This window comes from Melozone crissalis, unplaced genomic scaffold, assembly GCF_028551555.1.
Source record: "Melozone crissalis strain CALT ecotype California unplaced genomic scaffold, PUWL_Pcris_2 ptg000005l_1, whole genome shotgun sequence".
Taxonomy (NCBI): domain Eukaryota; kingdom Metazoa; phylum Chordata; class Aves; order Passeriformes; family Passerellidae; genus Melozone; species Melozone crissalis.
Window position 1 is genome coordinate 46,147,397 of NW_026535783.1, and position 16,660 is coordinate 46,164,056.

At 38.3% G+C, this 16,660-nt stretch overlaps 2 protein-coding genes across 3 annotated transcripts in view; one reads left to right on the forward strand and one right to left on the reverse strand.

Annotated features, from left to right (window-relative positions):
* Positions 1–1,908: 1,908 nt before the first annotated feature.
* LOC128943611 (programmed cell death 1 ligand 1-like) lies at positions 1,909–12,479 on the reverse strand. Of its 2 annotated transcripts, XM_054286510.1 has the most exons (9): positions 12,396–12,479; positions 11,385–11,431; positions 9,235–9,303; positions 8,204–8,554; positions 7,465–7,746; positions 6,163–6,273; positions 4,499–4,549; positions 3,486–3,551; positions 1,909–2,508 (listed from the first exon to the last, which is right to left on the reverse strand). In XM_054286510.1, the coding sequence occupies exons 3-9, from the start codon at positions 9,287–9,289 to the stop codon at positions 2,486–2,488; spliced, it is 939 nt and encodes a 312-aa protein (XP_054142485.1). In that variant the 5' UTR covers positions 9,290–9,303; positions 11,385–11,431; positions 12,396–12,479; the 3' UTR covers positions 1,909–2,485. The 2 variants fall into 2 exon arrangements, with proteins under 2 accessions (XP_054142485.1, XP_054142490.1); XM_054286515.1 differs by lacking the exon at positions 12,396–12,479 and having other exon boundaries at positions 11,385–11,446.
* An 895-nt stretch (positions 12,480–13,374) lies between these two features.
* Positions 13,375–16,660, forward strand: part of PLGRKT (plasminogen receptor with a C-terminal lysine) — a 28,587-nt gene continuing 25,301 nt past the window's right edge. The window contains 1 exon segment of the mRNA XM_054289551.1: positions 13,375–13,533. Coding sequence (XP_054145526.1) covers positions 13,375–13,533 — 159 coding nt within the window.

Genomic DNA, 16,660 nt, shown 5'->3' on the forward strand with positions numbered 1-16,660 from the left:
TGAAGCTAAGTCTGCTCCTGCTTGCTGCTGTATTTTGTCTTCCAGATATCCGAAAACACTGAAGCATCATGCAAATGTTTTTAATGGAAGGAAAAAAATGTTATTACACATATAGTGTTTAACTACATTTTTTGTCTTAGGATAGGAAGGATTTCCACTTACCTAGTTCTCATGAACTAAATCCTCTATTTTCACTTTGATGTGTATTATCCCTGCGTAATGAGCAGAAAATACTTTACCTGAAACCACTTATGGCATTGAAGGACAAACATGTGGGCCTGTCTCCCTGTATTCATAAAAGTGAAGCCACAAAACTTAAATTCTACTAAAAGCTTAATTTCTAAAATAAGATTAGACAAGTTCAGCCTTGTATTTCAGAGAAGTATAAAAGAGAGCTTATTTAGTAAGGGCAGAGCTTTTTGCTTTACCTGTTATTCGCCTCATGTCCTGCTTTTCTAAAGAAGTAGCAAAATTTTATGCTTCCCATCAACCACTCAGGAATTCAAGCACTGTCATTTTAGAAGTTAGGGTTCAGCTAAAGAATTTCTATTTTTATCCCCTCATTTCATTATCTTACTCATCTGATATACAGCACTTTCAACAGTAACTTGCCCTTTCTCCTACTGGGAAAAGAGAAATGTAACAGTTCTTGTTGTAGAGTACAGTTTGATAAAGACATTAACTTCAGTTCCGTAACACTAAGCAAGCACTGCTTTGCAAAGGCTTATAAGAACTAACAAGAGGAGACTTCTTCACTTTTACTGTAATATGCACACAACTGTCCAGTCCCAAACAGGAAGTAGAAAGTGAAAAGGTTATCTTGTCTGGAAAGGGAATTATTTATGTGGTGATATGATTCTATATTTTTGTGCTGAGTCAGTACTTTGTCTACAAATGGTCCTGATATTTCAAAAACCTCTCTGTAGATAATTAAAATCTGGCTATCACCTTCAATGACACCTAGATTCAAAATGCATGTTGGGAAGCAGGAGGAGATATTCAAGTTCACATGGTAATCTTGAAGAGTCAAATGGGAATAATCAGTATCAGAATACACGAGGTCTGCAATGAATCAGGGAAATGACTCTGTAGTAACTATTTTACTGAACTGTGGTTGACCAACCCCATTATGATTCTTACAGACATTTCTCTATTCTACTAAAGAGGACAGCTTTCTCAGATTATTAAACACAACCTTGCATTAGCTACTTTGAATACTGCCAGCAGAGAAGCCCTGGCATTCACAAATGAGGACTGTGTCCACATTCTTGGGACTGCACAATACATTATTTATTTTCAAATGAAAAATAAAATCTGAGTCCAATGAGATTCCAGTTCTCTGCCATCTGTTCTTTGTGGGAGCCATTAGAGGAAGGTCATGGCTGTAGACTCTCTCCTACACCTAAACTTTAGATACTGTTTTTTCTCAGAAATATGCAAATAGAGCTTACACTACTTGCTGACAGGTTAAGGAAAGCAGGAAAAACCACAAGAAAAGCAAAACATGTTTTATTAAAAAAATACAATTGTGAATACCATTGTAATACATTTTTTTCACCTGTGTATGATCCCCCCCACAAAAAGCTAAGCACTTAGCAAAATGTAGACAACAATAACTTGTGAAACGGGAACCAAGAACAGGTTTCTTCAGCATTTCTATGTAATCACATGTGCAGTTATTTCATGTCCTAGAAGTAAGAATGTTTTCCTTTTCCCATTCCCAAGAAAACAAAATGATAATCTAAAGCAAGGGCTGTTTTTCCTAAATGTCCAAAGAATTGTATTATCCCCAGACTGTAAATCAGAAGACAGTGAGCAGCAACCAAGTAGTGCCAGCAATATCATGAGGAAATTAAATGCCCACAATGCTTTTCAAAGAAAAGCTTAGTATTATTTAATTTCCAAACCATAGTTACCAAGAATTTTAAATCATCTTTTTCAGGCTTAGCTGAGAGCATCTGGTATTTTAATACTGAAAATGCCCTCCATGTATGGCAATTCGTGTTGTTGCACCTTTTATGAGGATCAAAGTATTGAAAAGATTCTTTAAACTATGGAAAACCAGTTATGTGCAGGAAATTGTGAGCTCTGGTGAAGAAGGAAGAAAAAAAGGTTCAGAAGATGACCTATCAAGAGCTAGCTATGAAATTCATGATGGTCATAGACCTAAAGTGCTTTACCTGAAAGATACATTTAATTAAATGAAATCTTTGAAAGATACATTTGCCTAAACTTGAGAAGGTAGAAACTTTGATGTTTAAATAAATACCTCACAATCTCGTCACATATACAGAATCTATTCAATATTTTTTATGCTATAATAATTTTTTTAACTTCCTTAAATTTTTCCTGTGTTACAACAATATAGAAGATTGCCATCCCACAATAAATACAAAAAAATAATATCCCCTTCAATATATAGAACACAGAACATTTGAGCTGACAAATCTTCACAATAGAGGGAAAAAGTCTTCCCCTGTTCTCTCTAGGTCTTCTCAATTTGCATATCTGTAACAGGAAGAATTATATGAAAAAATTATCAAATTACAAAATGATGAAGGCACAGAACACTTCACAGTTTTGCACCCCTTTCCTAGAGTATGAAGGTACCAAAAAGTTTCCTTCATCTAAAATTAAATTAATTAAAAGATCAAACAGGAAAAGATGGTCATGGGAGTAAATAAAAGCGGTAGTTCAAACATACAACAGTGTGGGAAGTGCTCTTTAGCAAATACAGTGAGATTGCTGTTGCTCAGGTCCCCCTTTCTTTCAAAACCTTTTAAAATTCTTTTAAATACATTTAGTGCTCCCTCTGTCAGTATTCCCAGCGGCATATCCCCAGACCCTAACTCTTGTGCTTGGAGATCTACACCTGCAGGACCAGCAGGCTTACCTGTAAGTTTACTGTAGTAAAGTGTAGCAGGGAGGGATTTGGGATGCAATTAATTGAAGTGCTTTAGAAGTCAGCAAGAAAGTGAGAGAAAAACTTCAATAATTTCACCCTCCTGTTCCACACCATAGGATGTTTCACAGATTTGAGATATTTGATTCATATATTTTCTTGCTTTGTTGAGAGCGAATCACACAGCTTGAGACCTGCTCAAGTAGCTGTGACAGGTTCCTGTCCCCTCCTTCACTGCCACCACCACCCTTACAGATATGCATGAACAACTCTTTCTATAGCAAAAGTGCAAGCTGGGAAAAGCGACTGGTTTGGGGTTTTATAAATCTCCACATCATATTTTCCTTCATATATCTTTCTATTTTAAAAACTAGATTCATTCTTTGATGTAACGAACAGTACACAATGAGTTATGATGGTGAGTTTGTAAGACACAGAATGCAAAGCTGTATTATCTCTTGAAGGCTCTGTCTGTTGAAACAAGAGGCTAAATAAACCAGTCCTTAATCAATGCTCCAGTGACCAGGATGGTTTATGCTGTGTAAAATTTGCTACTAATTTTTCCTTCATCATTTATACTTACATTTCAGCTCTCTGTCTTCAAAAGAAGCATCTCTGCAGTTGTGTGTATCCTTATCTTTTGCAAGTTCTGTAAGCAAAGGACATATATACACGCAGCAGTGAGCATAGCTTAAACTTTTCCTATAGTGATAGATCTGTGTTAGAAACTGCCACCTCAGGCCACTCAGGATCTAGAGTGACTTGAATGTAGAGCAAGGGATGAGATTAGCAGCAAATGCTGTTTCTGTTTGAGCAAGTACTCTCAAGAGAGCTTTTCTTCAGAAAAATGCCAATAGCCAGCATGAACCAATTTTCACACAGCAATTTAATTTGTGGTGGTCTCCAAATACCCATACCACAACTTAAAAGTAAGTCAGCCAGTAACCATCTTGACAGGCATCAAAAGGATTTTAATCTCTTCTCTCCTGATGTAAATGTTAAGTCTCTTTTCTTCATTTCCTTCAATAGCACCTGTCATGGTGGTGCTGGCCTTCCACTAAGCTTTGCTCATAGTAAATAGCATCAATATCAACACAGAAACTAAAGCTTCCCTGAGTTTCTCTCAACGGGGCCAAACTCTCTGTCACGAATGTTGTGACAAAGACCCCCAAACGCATGCTATGATACTGGAAAAAACAGAGGAATGTGCCAACACAGTTCAAATTGCAGCAAAAAATCTGCACATCAGGATGTGATGCCATTCTGAGCTATTACGTTCCAGGGAGCCTGTCCCATCCTATTGCAGACTTTCCAAAACACAATATACTGCTCTGTCCTTTTCTTGTGCATATCAGGAGTGCATCAGTTCCTGGAACAAGTATGCTTTTCATTCCTTTTGAAAGGATGACACAGTCATGAAAAGCCATTCTTCAATTGTAATTTATAGTTGTTATGTAAATGAAATGTAGAAAGCATTATAAAATAGAATTTAAATCTCCATTTGGTTGTCACCATTACAAAGTTAATTCTCAAGCAAGAGAATTTCTTATTTCCACAAGAATCACACTCTGCTAGATTTATGTCGTATGTACATACTTGCTATTGATGGACTCGCCACAGGTGTTCTGTTGCCCCTATTTGCTCTAGCTGAAACAAAACAAAACAAAACAATTTAAAAACAACCCAAAATACTTGCCTTAGATCTATTGAGGAGCTTAAACACATTGGTGGGAGGGGAACACATTACATAGCCCATTACATTACAAATGTAATAACACATTACATTTGTTCTTAAAATACTAATTTTCTTCCAAAACTCTAAAATAAATTCTTCAGTACTCCCAATCTGTTGGTTTCCTTTCCAACCTCCTTATCTTGTTTCTAAGCTCTGGAACTCCATTGATACTATGAACTAACATCACTAGAAAATACTTGTTCAAATGGTTTCCCACTGCATCTTTTCACCCAGAATTTGAACATATCAGAAAACAGGGAACAGAAAGGGGATCATCTTCTCAGTGCTTTTTGAGGGGAAAAATGCTCACATTCTGGGAAGATTCTGTTCTGAAACAATCACTTGCCCAGTAACCCAGGGCAGCTTAGGATTCAAGATAAAAACTTATTGTCAGTTACAGTGCAAACTTACAGTTTAGCTTTTGAATCAACTTGTAGTTTATCAAACACACACACACTCACACGTGTATGTGTGTATAGATAGATATGAAAGCTAATGTGATGTGCATTATCACACACACACACAAACAATAAATCTTAGTCAAGCAACCTAGGAAACTTCTGACCTTTAATGAAATCCCCAGTGGGATTCTTTTGAGCAGTCAAGGATTTTGCTGTCCCTTCTTCCACTTTCATGTTCTGCTCCTATTCCTATTATGTTCTTAGGGCAAGTATATTCTTATACTTGCAGGATTATCTGCAGTCCTCTTGCAGCCTGTTAGAATCACCTGCAAGCCTGTTAAGCTTATGAATACTTTTCTCAGGACTTTTCCATAGCCACCCCCCTCCCCCACCCAACCTATGAAAGAAAAAGAAATTGACAGTACTTCTTTCAGTTTAAGTAACAAGTTTAAAACTTTTTTTCCTTTATTTTATTTTGGGTGCTAGCTCTAGTCTTTTCATACTCAGACAACCTACAAATTATTTCTTCAAGTTTTTCTTTTGTTAGCTAGCAAGTGAAAACAAATTATTGCCAAACGCTTTAGCTTTTGTACATACTGTGATGCTGAAAATATCCAATATTAATTCAGGAAGTGAACTGAGAAAGCTCAAAACTTAGTAAGGAAATCAATGAAATATTCACTTAAAAAAACAGGTGCTCTCACAGTTCAGTAAAATTCTCTATTTCAGAGAATGCAGAATAAGAACCACTAAAAAACCTCCAGTATCCTGTGTGCTACCAGCATTCTGGTCCCCAGTCAAAAAGGAAGACACAGGAAGAACAGGAACCTTCAATTACCAGTAGGTAAAAAATAAGAGCTTTGATGATGCAATAGGTTAGACACTAATCTTACTATTTACATCCTTACCTATAAGAAAGATTAACAAACATACATGGCTAAGTGGGGTTTGTGAGGGGTTGATAACCTGTTTCCCTCCGTCAACTTGCTAGTATCTACTCAAGCCCAGTAAAGAAAGAGAAATAAGTTATATGGTAAAAAACTGTCTCATTCCACTCGGTGAGGATGAATTAACAAAGCAGATTGATAATAACTGAGACACTCTAAAGTAAATAATTTGCGTACCTTTTCTTATGCAGAGCAGAAATAGAAGCACTGATCCAACAAAAGCAGTTGCAATGAGAGTTGCTCCAACAAAGCGTCTGCTCTTAGTCTGGAGAACGCCATCAGTTGAATCTTCAAGAAAAACAGGTGGGAGATAAGACATTACATAATTGCCTAGGATCCTCCCTTTGCCTTTCATTTTCATTGTATTATTTTTGCTATGAGCAATTAAGACATAATAACAACTTCATAGATTGTGTCTAAGGTCAGGTGTTAATGGTGTACATAACACTTTTTTTAAATAAGGCGGGGGGAAGATAGAACATATTAATATTTTTCTCTGTTCTCTGCATTCCATGTGATAGTGCCTTTGATCCCATCAGAATCCTGCTTGTCAAAGTGTTACATCTGGCTTAGTTTCCCATCAGGATTACACGAAAAAGGTAATTGAGAAAGAGGACACAGGTCCTTTCATCTGGTAATGATTGCTCCAGATGGAAAGGGTAAGTGGTCTCCTTGAATCCCAGATATTTTTCTTGTTAAAATCAGACTTGCCCATTGAAAGAATTACTTGGTTTTCTCACTCTAAACATGGCTGTTTCAAACCCTTGTCGTGTCCAAAAAGCATGACTGCACAGGTGTTCTTAAAACTAGATGGTGAACTGCATCAGGGAAATGACCTCAGTAACAGTCTGACAAAGAGAAATACTGTTTTTGAGTTGGATTGGGTCTCCTGTCTGGTTGAAAACATATCAGGCTACAATGCAGAAAAGAATAATCAAAAGCAAAAGCAGAAGAGGAGCTGCCCAGTTAAAAGTTTAATTAGGAATTGTATTGGTCTTGTCCATTTAGGAGTTTTCCTTTAATTCTGACTTTATGAGGGAAAAAAAATCTGTATACAAGTACTTAAATTTAAATATGCTCAAAGCAAAGGCTGTACTGGCAGGAAAAGACCATATTGTTTAAGTTTATGTGACAGTAATCATCAACAAACTAGAATAATCTTGAAAGATGGAAGGATTTAATTTTCAGATGCTGAGTTAAATGTCTTCCAAATAATGGAACTTTTAAAAGATTTAGACTCAATTTCCAGATACCTGCAGGTCACACAAAATTCCTGTCTTTTAATTCTGACCATACATGCATGATGAACATGTTAGTATGGTGAAAGAATACATTAATAACAAAACTTAATGACACAGGTATTTCTGTCTAGCCTCTTCAAAATTTGGAAAAAGAAACAAATCATAGCTAATTCGACTGGGATAAAATTACATTAGCACCTTGAAGTGTATTACCATAAATGAAATTCTGAAGTGTTACCTGCTAGGTGTAAAATGGCAGTTGTATTTTCTTGCAGCTCTTTATTCCAGAATATACAGTAAAAAATGTCATCAATTCCACTTTTGATTGTGAGGGTACTTGTCACACGGTACAACTGGTCATTTGCAGTTTCAAATTTTGTGTTTGCCTTATAAGTCAAATCTTCGTAGTTTCTATTTTGCCATATCACTTCAGCTGCTGGGTATCCTTCTGACTGACATGTCAACTTCCATTCGTTGTGTCCTGTGCTCACCACACCTTGGTTTATAATTCTGTAAGGAGCTAAACAATTGGGGAAAAAAATCATTACCAATAGGAAGCTAGAAGAACAGCCTGTATTAAAGGAAAGACACCTTTTCTTTTTCCCCAGCCCCCAGGGTCAAGTTTCAGCTTGGATTTTGACAGGAAAGGTAAGTAACACTATTGAGTCTGTAACTGGAGGTACCGGATTTATTACAAATTTGATGTGGCTTAGAAAGCTCATTAGGCTTTATGGTCTTTGTACTCTACACATGATTTGCAACCTGATTCCTTACATGTCATGGCAGGTTTAAAGGACAGAACACGGATTCAACCTAAACAGAAGCCTAAGTTACACAGCTGTGCAAGCACCATCAGACAGCTCCTGTCTCCAATTAGGTTTCTTTAACTGCTAATCCAGATATATCTTACTTCAGGATCGCCTCTGAAATCTTTTAAGAGTATCACAATATTGAACCTCTGATAGTAGCATACTCACCCTTAACTTGAAGGTGGATTGTCTTGTAGTCAGCTCCCCCATAGGCAACAACACAGCGGTAAATTCCTGCATCTCTGAGCTTCACGTCAGTGATCTGAAGGACAGACTGTCCCAAGTTCAGATTCTCTTTCAACAATTTTATTCTTCCCTTAAAGTCATTGTGCTGATTTTTGAGGTCTTCCTCTCCTTTGCGAAGTACATAAACCTGCTTCAACTCATCTTTCTTATCCCAGCTGACACTTAAATCTCTAAACTCTAACTTCCCATTCACTGGAAATGTGCATTCCATGGTCACATTGTTCCCGCGTTCCACAATGCAGAGTGACTGAGGAGCTTCAACTGTGAATAAAGCTGAAAAACAAAATTTGGAAGAAAACTTAGTTTTTAAATAAGACACCTAATCTTTAAAGTCATGTCTTACCATATCCATAGGAAATTTTAAGGACCAAAGTACATTCTCTGTTCTGAAAAGTTAAACATTTTGGTATGTAGTTGTCCAAGTACGTGATAAAACACAAGACCTCTGCTGTATACACACACAATGAGCACTCATATCTGCAGACACCTGCTTTGTGTACACACACAGTGCGATGCTGTACTAAAAACAGTGAACTGTATATGCCATCAACTGTTGCTTTGAGAAAACTCTGTTGTGGTAACAGGCAAACGTTAGCAATGGGAATGTTCTTTTTATATAAATGCCAATTGTTTTTTACGCACAATGTTAAAGAATACACAACATTTCCCAAGTCTGATAGAGTCTAGAAAACCTTTGGTGTAATGCTAATGGTACCTTGTTTGAAAAGGTGCCTCTGCTGGAACACTGACAGGGATTTTAACCTGGCCCCATATCAAAATACATGCATCTGGTTTAATGTAAAGCTATGCTTAGACCTTTTCACTTAAAGCATTAAGGGAAAAAACCTCAAATGCTAGCAGCTGAAGGAAAACTGGAGAAATTAACATTTCTGTGCTTATACATGGAAAGAAAACACACCAAAATAGTTCTACTGCTTTTTACGGCTTCTTACCATTTAGGAAATGCCAGTAGAATAAAAATACATACAAAAACAAAGGCCTTCCCATGATGCAGATGGAACCTAAACCAATAAAAAAATAAGACAAATATAAATAAATACTCATTTTCTGAGTTGCACTGTCAAATACACTTCATAGCAATCCACACAAAGAATTGGACAGGAGACACTGGATCCCACCCTATTTAAGAACAGGATGAAACTGCACCCAGTAGATAATCAGGCAGAAATCTTCCTGAATGGGTGGGTCCAGGAAAAACATCTTACTTTATTTGCTTTAAACATCTGTTCTTGACAGATGGCTAAATAAATCCTTTATCATTATCTGTTGATAAGTGAATAAGTACTCACAAATACCCAGTTGTAGCCTAACTATAGCAGGGAATGTTGCTCCCATTAGGAGAATGAAAGAATTTTCTATACTGTCAGTGCAGGAAATAGAACTTGGTTCTTCCCCACCTGTTCATTTTATTTTAACATACTGTGAATACACCCTGCTTTTTTACCCTAGTCCCACAGTACATACCAGAAGGCTCACAAAGTTACATATATTGTGAAAACAATTCATGAGGTGGTTCATTTCATAACATGTATTTACGCAGTAACAACTCTGAATCAACCGTTCACACAGTAGTGCCTTTGTAAAACAGTGACAAAGCCAGTCAATCTACAAGCAGAATCTATTGCATTGAATTTCTGCTGCTTTACATCTGAATACAAAAGTCATTTCACTTTTCTGTCAGAAGTTTTTCCCCTCTTTACTGACATAGGCTTTATAGTCCTACACAACATTTTAACATTTTAAAATGCTTATTAATATTGACTCATACATTTAATCTTAACACACCCACTGCTTTTGGTAAGTCTGTATTTTAAGCCATAAACGCAGAAAATGGTAATTTTTTTCTAAATAAAGTTCTAATTTTGGACCCACAAACATTCACCAAAATAAGGAAGGATTGCCTTTAGCTATTTTCTAGTGGTAGTTTCAGAATCTGTATAAGAAATTAGACAACTGTAATGCTCATGACACTTCCTAACTGATGAAACTCTATCTTGACTGCCATTCTTCACAATTTTTATGTTTCATCCTTCCTTCTCTGATTGTCAACTTTAAGATGACAGTGAAAAAACAATTTTGTCTTGAATTCATAAGACACATGTGCCCTTACTGTGCTGTGGCTTAAGGGAACTAGACTCCTTATAACAATTTGATTCAAATTACTTCTTTTCCTCAGACTGCTGCTGCCTGATCCCAATCCCAACAGCTGATTTGCAGCAAGCACTGCATATGGAGCTGAGAAAGGAAGGCAATCCATTACATTGTTAACAATGTAAGCATAATCTAAAAATAGGCACAGGAAAAATTCAAAGAAGACTCTCAGGGCGCAAGATCTGATTAATTGATAAATCCTAGGCTTCAAAAAGTAGTTAGGTACCAGACTTACTCCTTAGCCACAAGTGATGTCCTTGAAAGCACTAGAAAATTGCAGCCCAATCCTGTGGGTCCCCAAGAGTTTCTCTGAATGTGTATGCATCAGTATGCCTCCATCATGATTCCCCTGCTAGAGTAACAAGCACTCCAGACCACCAACTAAGCTCCAACGTAAAGCTTCTCCAACGAGATAGAGGTATACCCATCACACAAAAGTACCATAATCACCCTTACTCTGGAGACAAGCCTACCACTGAGACTGACTGGGTATTGTGCACTCCCCCTATCAGAATGACCAGAGTTGCAGCACACTCAGACTCAAAATACTTTCTTTTTTTTTTTTTTTTTTTCTTTGTTTTAAAGTAGTGGCTGTAGACTGCTCATAACAAAGCAGACTGCTTGAACTAGTACACTGCTTGGAACAAACAGTATGTGCTCTACAGTCAGGAAAGATACCCATACTCCTGCCTGCAACCCCTATCCACCTTTTTAAGGTGGAAAACTTCACCTTAAAAATCACAGGAAAACTAAGTACTGGCATGATGTCCAGGAGGGGTGCTCTGATTAACTCCTGGAAGACAGACAGCAAGTTATAGTCCCAAGACCCATGTTTATGTCCTACAATTGCTGACACTTATTAGAATGCCTTCTCCCACTGTAGAGGAAAACAAGCTTTACAATACACAAAAGAAGTATGACTATTACTTACAAATTTCCTCAAGACTGAGAAAGTTTGCAGCTGTATTCAATTTTTCACTTTCAGAGGGGAAAAAATGCAGGTCCAGGTCAAATCCAGGTGCACATGCAAAAAGAAAACCACTTCAATAACCATTATAGAACCTTCTCTTGTTTTACCCTGCGCAGAAGAATCCTCTGGATAGTCTGAGACCTTGACATCAATCAAAGTCCTTTACTAAAGCTTGCTATTTTTCTTACAGTACCTACCACAGTGTCTTTTCTGTCCTCCTGCCAGCTTCCAACATCTGTGGAAGTTTTTTAAAAGCAAATTATATTCTAAACTGTACAAATTGCTCCTCAGTACTGCTGCTGCACGTTTCTGCCACAATCAAATAAAAATGACAGGAAAAACCAGAACTATCTGTCAAAAGACTTCATGTGACAACTTAAATGTTGATGTAAGTACACCTACTTCTTTAGGAAACTTCCCCATTATTGGAAAGTTCCCCAGCAGGGAAAATTCTGTATTGCTAACAGTGGTTCACTGTAACCAAACAGACAAATGCTGCAAAAATTTGAACATAAAATGCCATGGGCATTTTAAAAACACATAATCTAATCAAAGCTATGTGTAAGTACTAGTCCTTGGAATACCAATTGCAGGTGGTCATCCGTCTACACATACTCAGGGTCCCTAGATTATAAATCTCAAGCCACGCCAAAAAGCTGCTAACAATTAGAACTTTCCACACAATTTTTTCATGTCCGTAAAGGTCATAGGAATAGAAATAACGTAGGAATAACAGGAAAAGCATTTCCTACCCTCCTCTTGTAAAGACAGATATTCTCTTCCCAAGATTTGGACACAGTGAAGGCCACTTGCCTTGCTACTGTGTAGTGAAAAAAGAGTTCTTAATCCTATGTACTATGCTAGCAAAAAATAGAGAGTACTGTCTTTTTCATTTTCTTGATTCTAGAAGTCCTTTAATAACACAGAACCCCCCTCCCCACTCAAGCATTAGAAGCAAAAGGATGAACTCACATTAACTTGTAGACTGTAGAGGCAGAAACGAGTCAACAGCACAAAATACAACTCTAACCATATGTTTCAGTGTAAATTCCTTCTCTTAAGTTGTCTTCACATACATCAGAAAAAGGTTGAAATTCTCAGAGTTAAAATACTGTAAAATGAATGCTCTAAAAATTTTCACTGTTTTCTTCTTTCCACTTGACAGCCTGCTCACAGTATCTGTCATGGAAGAAAAAACACGTAATGTACAAAACTGATAAGGTTCATGGTTTTACTTGATGTGTGAGATGAATGTGGAAACCGTGGTATATAAAATAGCTGAATGTAACATTTAGGTTGTAACAACTTGAAACTACCTTAGGAGATTGAGGAGGTGGATATTCGCAGTAGGTGAGACCGATAAATGTTAATTTCCACTGGTTTTTTGCTGCTGTTAAAAACAGGCTAAATTATATTGAATCAGTAAAGGAAAAAAAAAAAAAAAAGGTGTAACAGAAAGAAACTGAAACACATTTATTAAATACCGTGAGATCACAGAAGCCACCTTTCAATGTAGTGACCTTTCAATGTCAGGAAATTCAGGAAATTAGTTACTGCTTTTTCACTGCTTACCTTGAGGTCACAGGGTTGCATTTTTCATGTAAATTTTTAGCAGCAAATAAATGACCAGGACAGGTGGTGTTTTGTTTTGTTAAGTTTCTTTTTGTTCTTATTGTTTATTTTTGTTGTCTATACACATATACTCCTATATATATACAATACACACACATATACACATCTACATGCACACAAGCACATTTTACTGCACAGTTCCATACTGCTGTGGTGGAGTTTGAGTTTTGGGGGTTTTTCACCTGTTTTGCCGAACTTCCCAGACACCTATCTCACTCAGTCCTGCCTGCCACCGGGCATTCCCAAGCAGACGCCTCCAGGGAGCACGCCCCCGGGCAGGCTCGGGTGGCCGCCGGTGCCGTGCTCACCTCAGGCTGGGATGAGGCCGGTGCAGCACCGGGACGGGCTCGGGCCGCCGGCAGCCCCGCGCCCCGCACTGCCGCCGTTCGGCTCCTCCCTGCCTGGGGCTCTCTCCGCGGCCGCCGCAGCTCTGCGGAGCGTCTCCCGCCCCATCTCGGCCAGGCCTCTGTCGGACCAGGTGTGCTACGCCCCGGCCCCGGCCCCGGCCCCGGCCCCGGCCCCGGCCCCGGCCCCGGCCCCGGCCCCGGCCCCGGCCCCGGCCCCGGCCCCCCCGCTACGGCTGCGCCGGGCGCGGCAGTGCCGGGAAGTGCTCCCCGCCGCGGCCCTTCGCGGAAGGCCGTGCCGAAAACCCCCGCGCCGTGCTCCTGCGCCTCACCTTTCCCAGCGCTTCAGCTGTGGCGGAGCAGGGAGTTCTCTAGGCAACTTCTCTGTTCCTGAGAGCCGTGAGCTCTAAACAACAAAACCAAAAGCGACATCAGTACTGCCTCACCCTGCGTCTGTTGCCTGTCCTTAATCCTTTCTTTTTCAACATGGTGAGATCATTTATTGTAAACGGATCGCTTGCACTTTCTGAACGAATGCATTTCCATTATTCATGCGGAGGACTGGAAATGACACAGTGTCCAGGATATCCATGAATTCCCGGAGCTATGTCCTGCTTCTCTAGAGAAAAAGAAGTAATTTATTTTAATAGCTCTGTTCCCTGCCACTTAAAGAGCCTTCTGGGAAACAACCTCCAATTTAATGATAATACAATCTGGACATTCAGTGTTGTGTATAGTTTTTATGCTGCGATAATGTTTCTTATGTTATGAAACATAACAAGATCAGCCATAACTTTTCTGCGAGAAAGCAACCCTGAAATAAGAATATTACTCTGGACATTACCAAAGAACCAAAGAGTGGTTATGAGAGTGTTTTATTAATGAGTGTATTTACAGGGTAAAATATAAGTCAAATACAAAATTGTGATACATGGTAGCATACACGTCTAAGAAATGTGTACTGAAGGAGGGGAAGGACACTGAAACCCCTGTGCTCTCTATACCCTAAGCATCAGGTACTGCCACCTGCAGTATGAAGTTAATGGTTTTGTGGGCCATAAGCCAGCAGGTGTTTGAGAAACCACAAGAATCCCTACCTGGAAGCCATTGGGTTTTCTGTTGATACAGCACATTGATGTGGAGGTTTTTAACAGCAATCGGTTTAATTGTGTTCAAATCTTCCAAAAACACATAACATGAGTCCCTCAGAAAGGAGAATGTAGATATTAGGTTATGCAATAAAAACTCCTCTGCACATCCCTCACACAGACAGACAAAGACTGCTGTCCCTGCTGCTTCCAGGCCCTTCCCATGGGCTATCAGCCCAACAGAGACATATATCCACAAGCACAGAGAAGCACAGAGGTCTCAAGGCAGGTAGGATCCCAAACAGATGACTTAGAGGAAGCTCATATTTTAAGAAGCTTCAAATTGTTTAGCAATAAACATGTAAAGGGCAAATTTACTTACACAACTATGTGGTGTACATGAGTTACAAAAGAGTCATAAAACCAGACAAAATAATCGTAAGCCAAGCTATGAAGTTTCTTTTCAGTAAGAACAAAAAATGACTGCAAAAACATTCCCAGAATGAAGTGGAAGCTTCTAGTTTATGATAAATGCTTTAAGTTAACTAAGAAGACCAGTAACATAGGGACTTCCCCTACAACAAACAAAAAATGCTGTGTCAAAGCTACAGGCTTATCTTAGTTCTGTGTAGCTGCTAGGATTTTCCTTCACACCGTTTCTATTTTCAAAAGTCAAAGAGTAAAACAAAAAAATAGGTAAAAATCTACAAGGTTGCAATAATCTTTCTTCATTAATGTAAAATATTAGAAGTCTGGATTGTTTTGCTGAACATTCATTCCTAAAATGTAAAAGGAAAAGTTACTCTTACAAGTTAAATAATTAGTTATTATGGGGTTAAAATGTCTTATGGTCATCTATGTTTACAGTCAGTACACTTCTGACATACTTAAGTAAATATACTGTAAAACAAGGAAATTGGCTTGCTAAATACTACAAATTCAGGACATTGGTCTTCAATTTATTTCTTCAGTTTCTTTCAAACCTACTGTTTTGATTGATAAATTTTGGAATTCAATTTTGTAGATAATCTTTCAATTTCAATTAAATCAGTCTGGCAGACTGATATAGATACAGCCTACTTTCCAGATACTAGCTCTGCAAGCTCTCTCTAGCATAATATGTTTCCTTCTCAATCTGGATTATATAATTGAAGAGAATAATGAATTGTTTAATATTCAAGTCATTATGGTAGAATTCAAACTGATTCACCCATGTGCATTACATATAAAGATAAGAGGAAGAACACTTGCTTTCTTTCAAATATTTCTTCTAGTTCTAATTCTGTGTTCCTCTTTCTTCCTTATCATGTAAAAATCACAAATAAATTACCTAATAAATATCTGCATCAGCTCAAATTATAACTATTTCAGTTTTTACTTGACTCTTTTTTTTTTTAAATTAGGTATCACAGTCAGCATTTCCAAGGTTCAATCATTTTTGGACCAGCTCTTTGTGGAGAAAATACGCCTTATAATTTAAATATTATTTTTAAAAATATGATAAGAACAAGGGAGACATGACTGCCTGTCTAATGGATACCAGATTTGTGTTACTTTGAAATGTCTTTATCACTTTGCGTGGCTCTTTTTTAATGGCAGCAATACCTGTTGCTTTCTGGACTAGAGAAATACTGCCTACCTCCAGAAATGCTGACAATCTAACAGCACCATGCAATATATGATGCTGTCTGATTTTTAACTCTCCATACCATGACCTGACAGACTGAGAATTAGAACAGGAGAGGCTATATTCCCCAGTGTGGTGCCATGAATATTTATAATATCAGTGAAATCACATAATTCAAGCCACAAGTGGTACCAACCAAGAGAGGCAAGAGCTGCAGCCCCTGCTGCAAGTGGGCTCCTGCCAGTGTTTGAAGTCTGATGTAGCTCAAGCCAGTCTTCCTTCCACAGGCAAGAATCACAATGGTTTCTTATGCCCTATGGAAACTAATCTCCATTCTCCATGCTACTTCTTAAGTCCTAGATCCTTTCTTCAGAAACCTGTACTGTTTTTCCAGCAAAAAGTCACAGTTCTGCTCCTCCACCTCTCCCTTATCTATTCCTGTATTATCGAAATCTGCTGCCCCATCGTGCTAACCCCTCCATAGAAAGCAGATCTCTGTGACACAGAGGTTTGCCAGGGCTGCACTACAGAGGTCTACTGTACTCT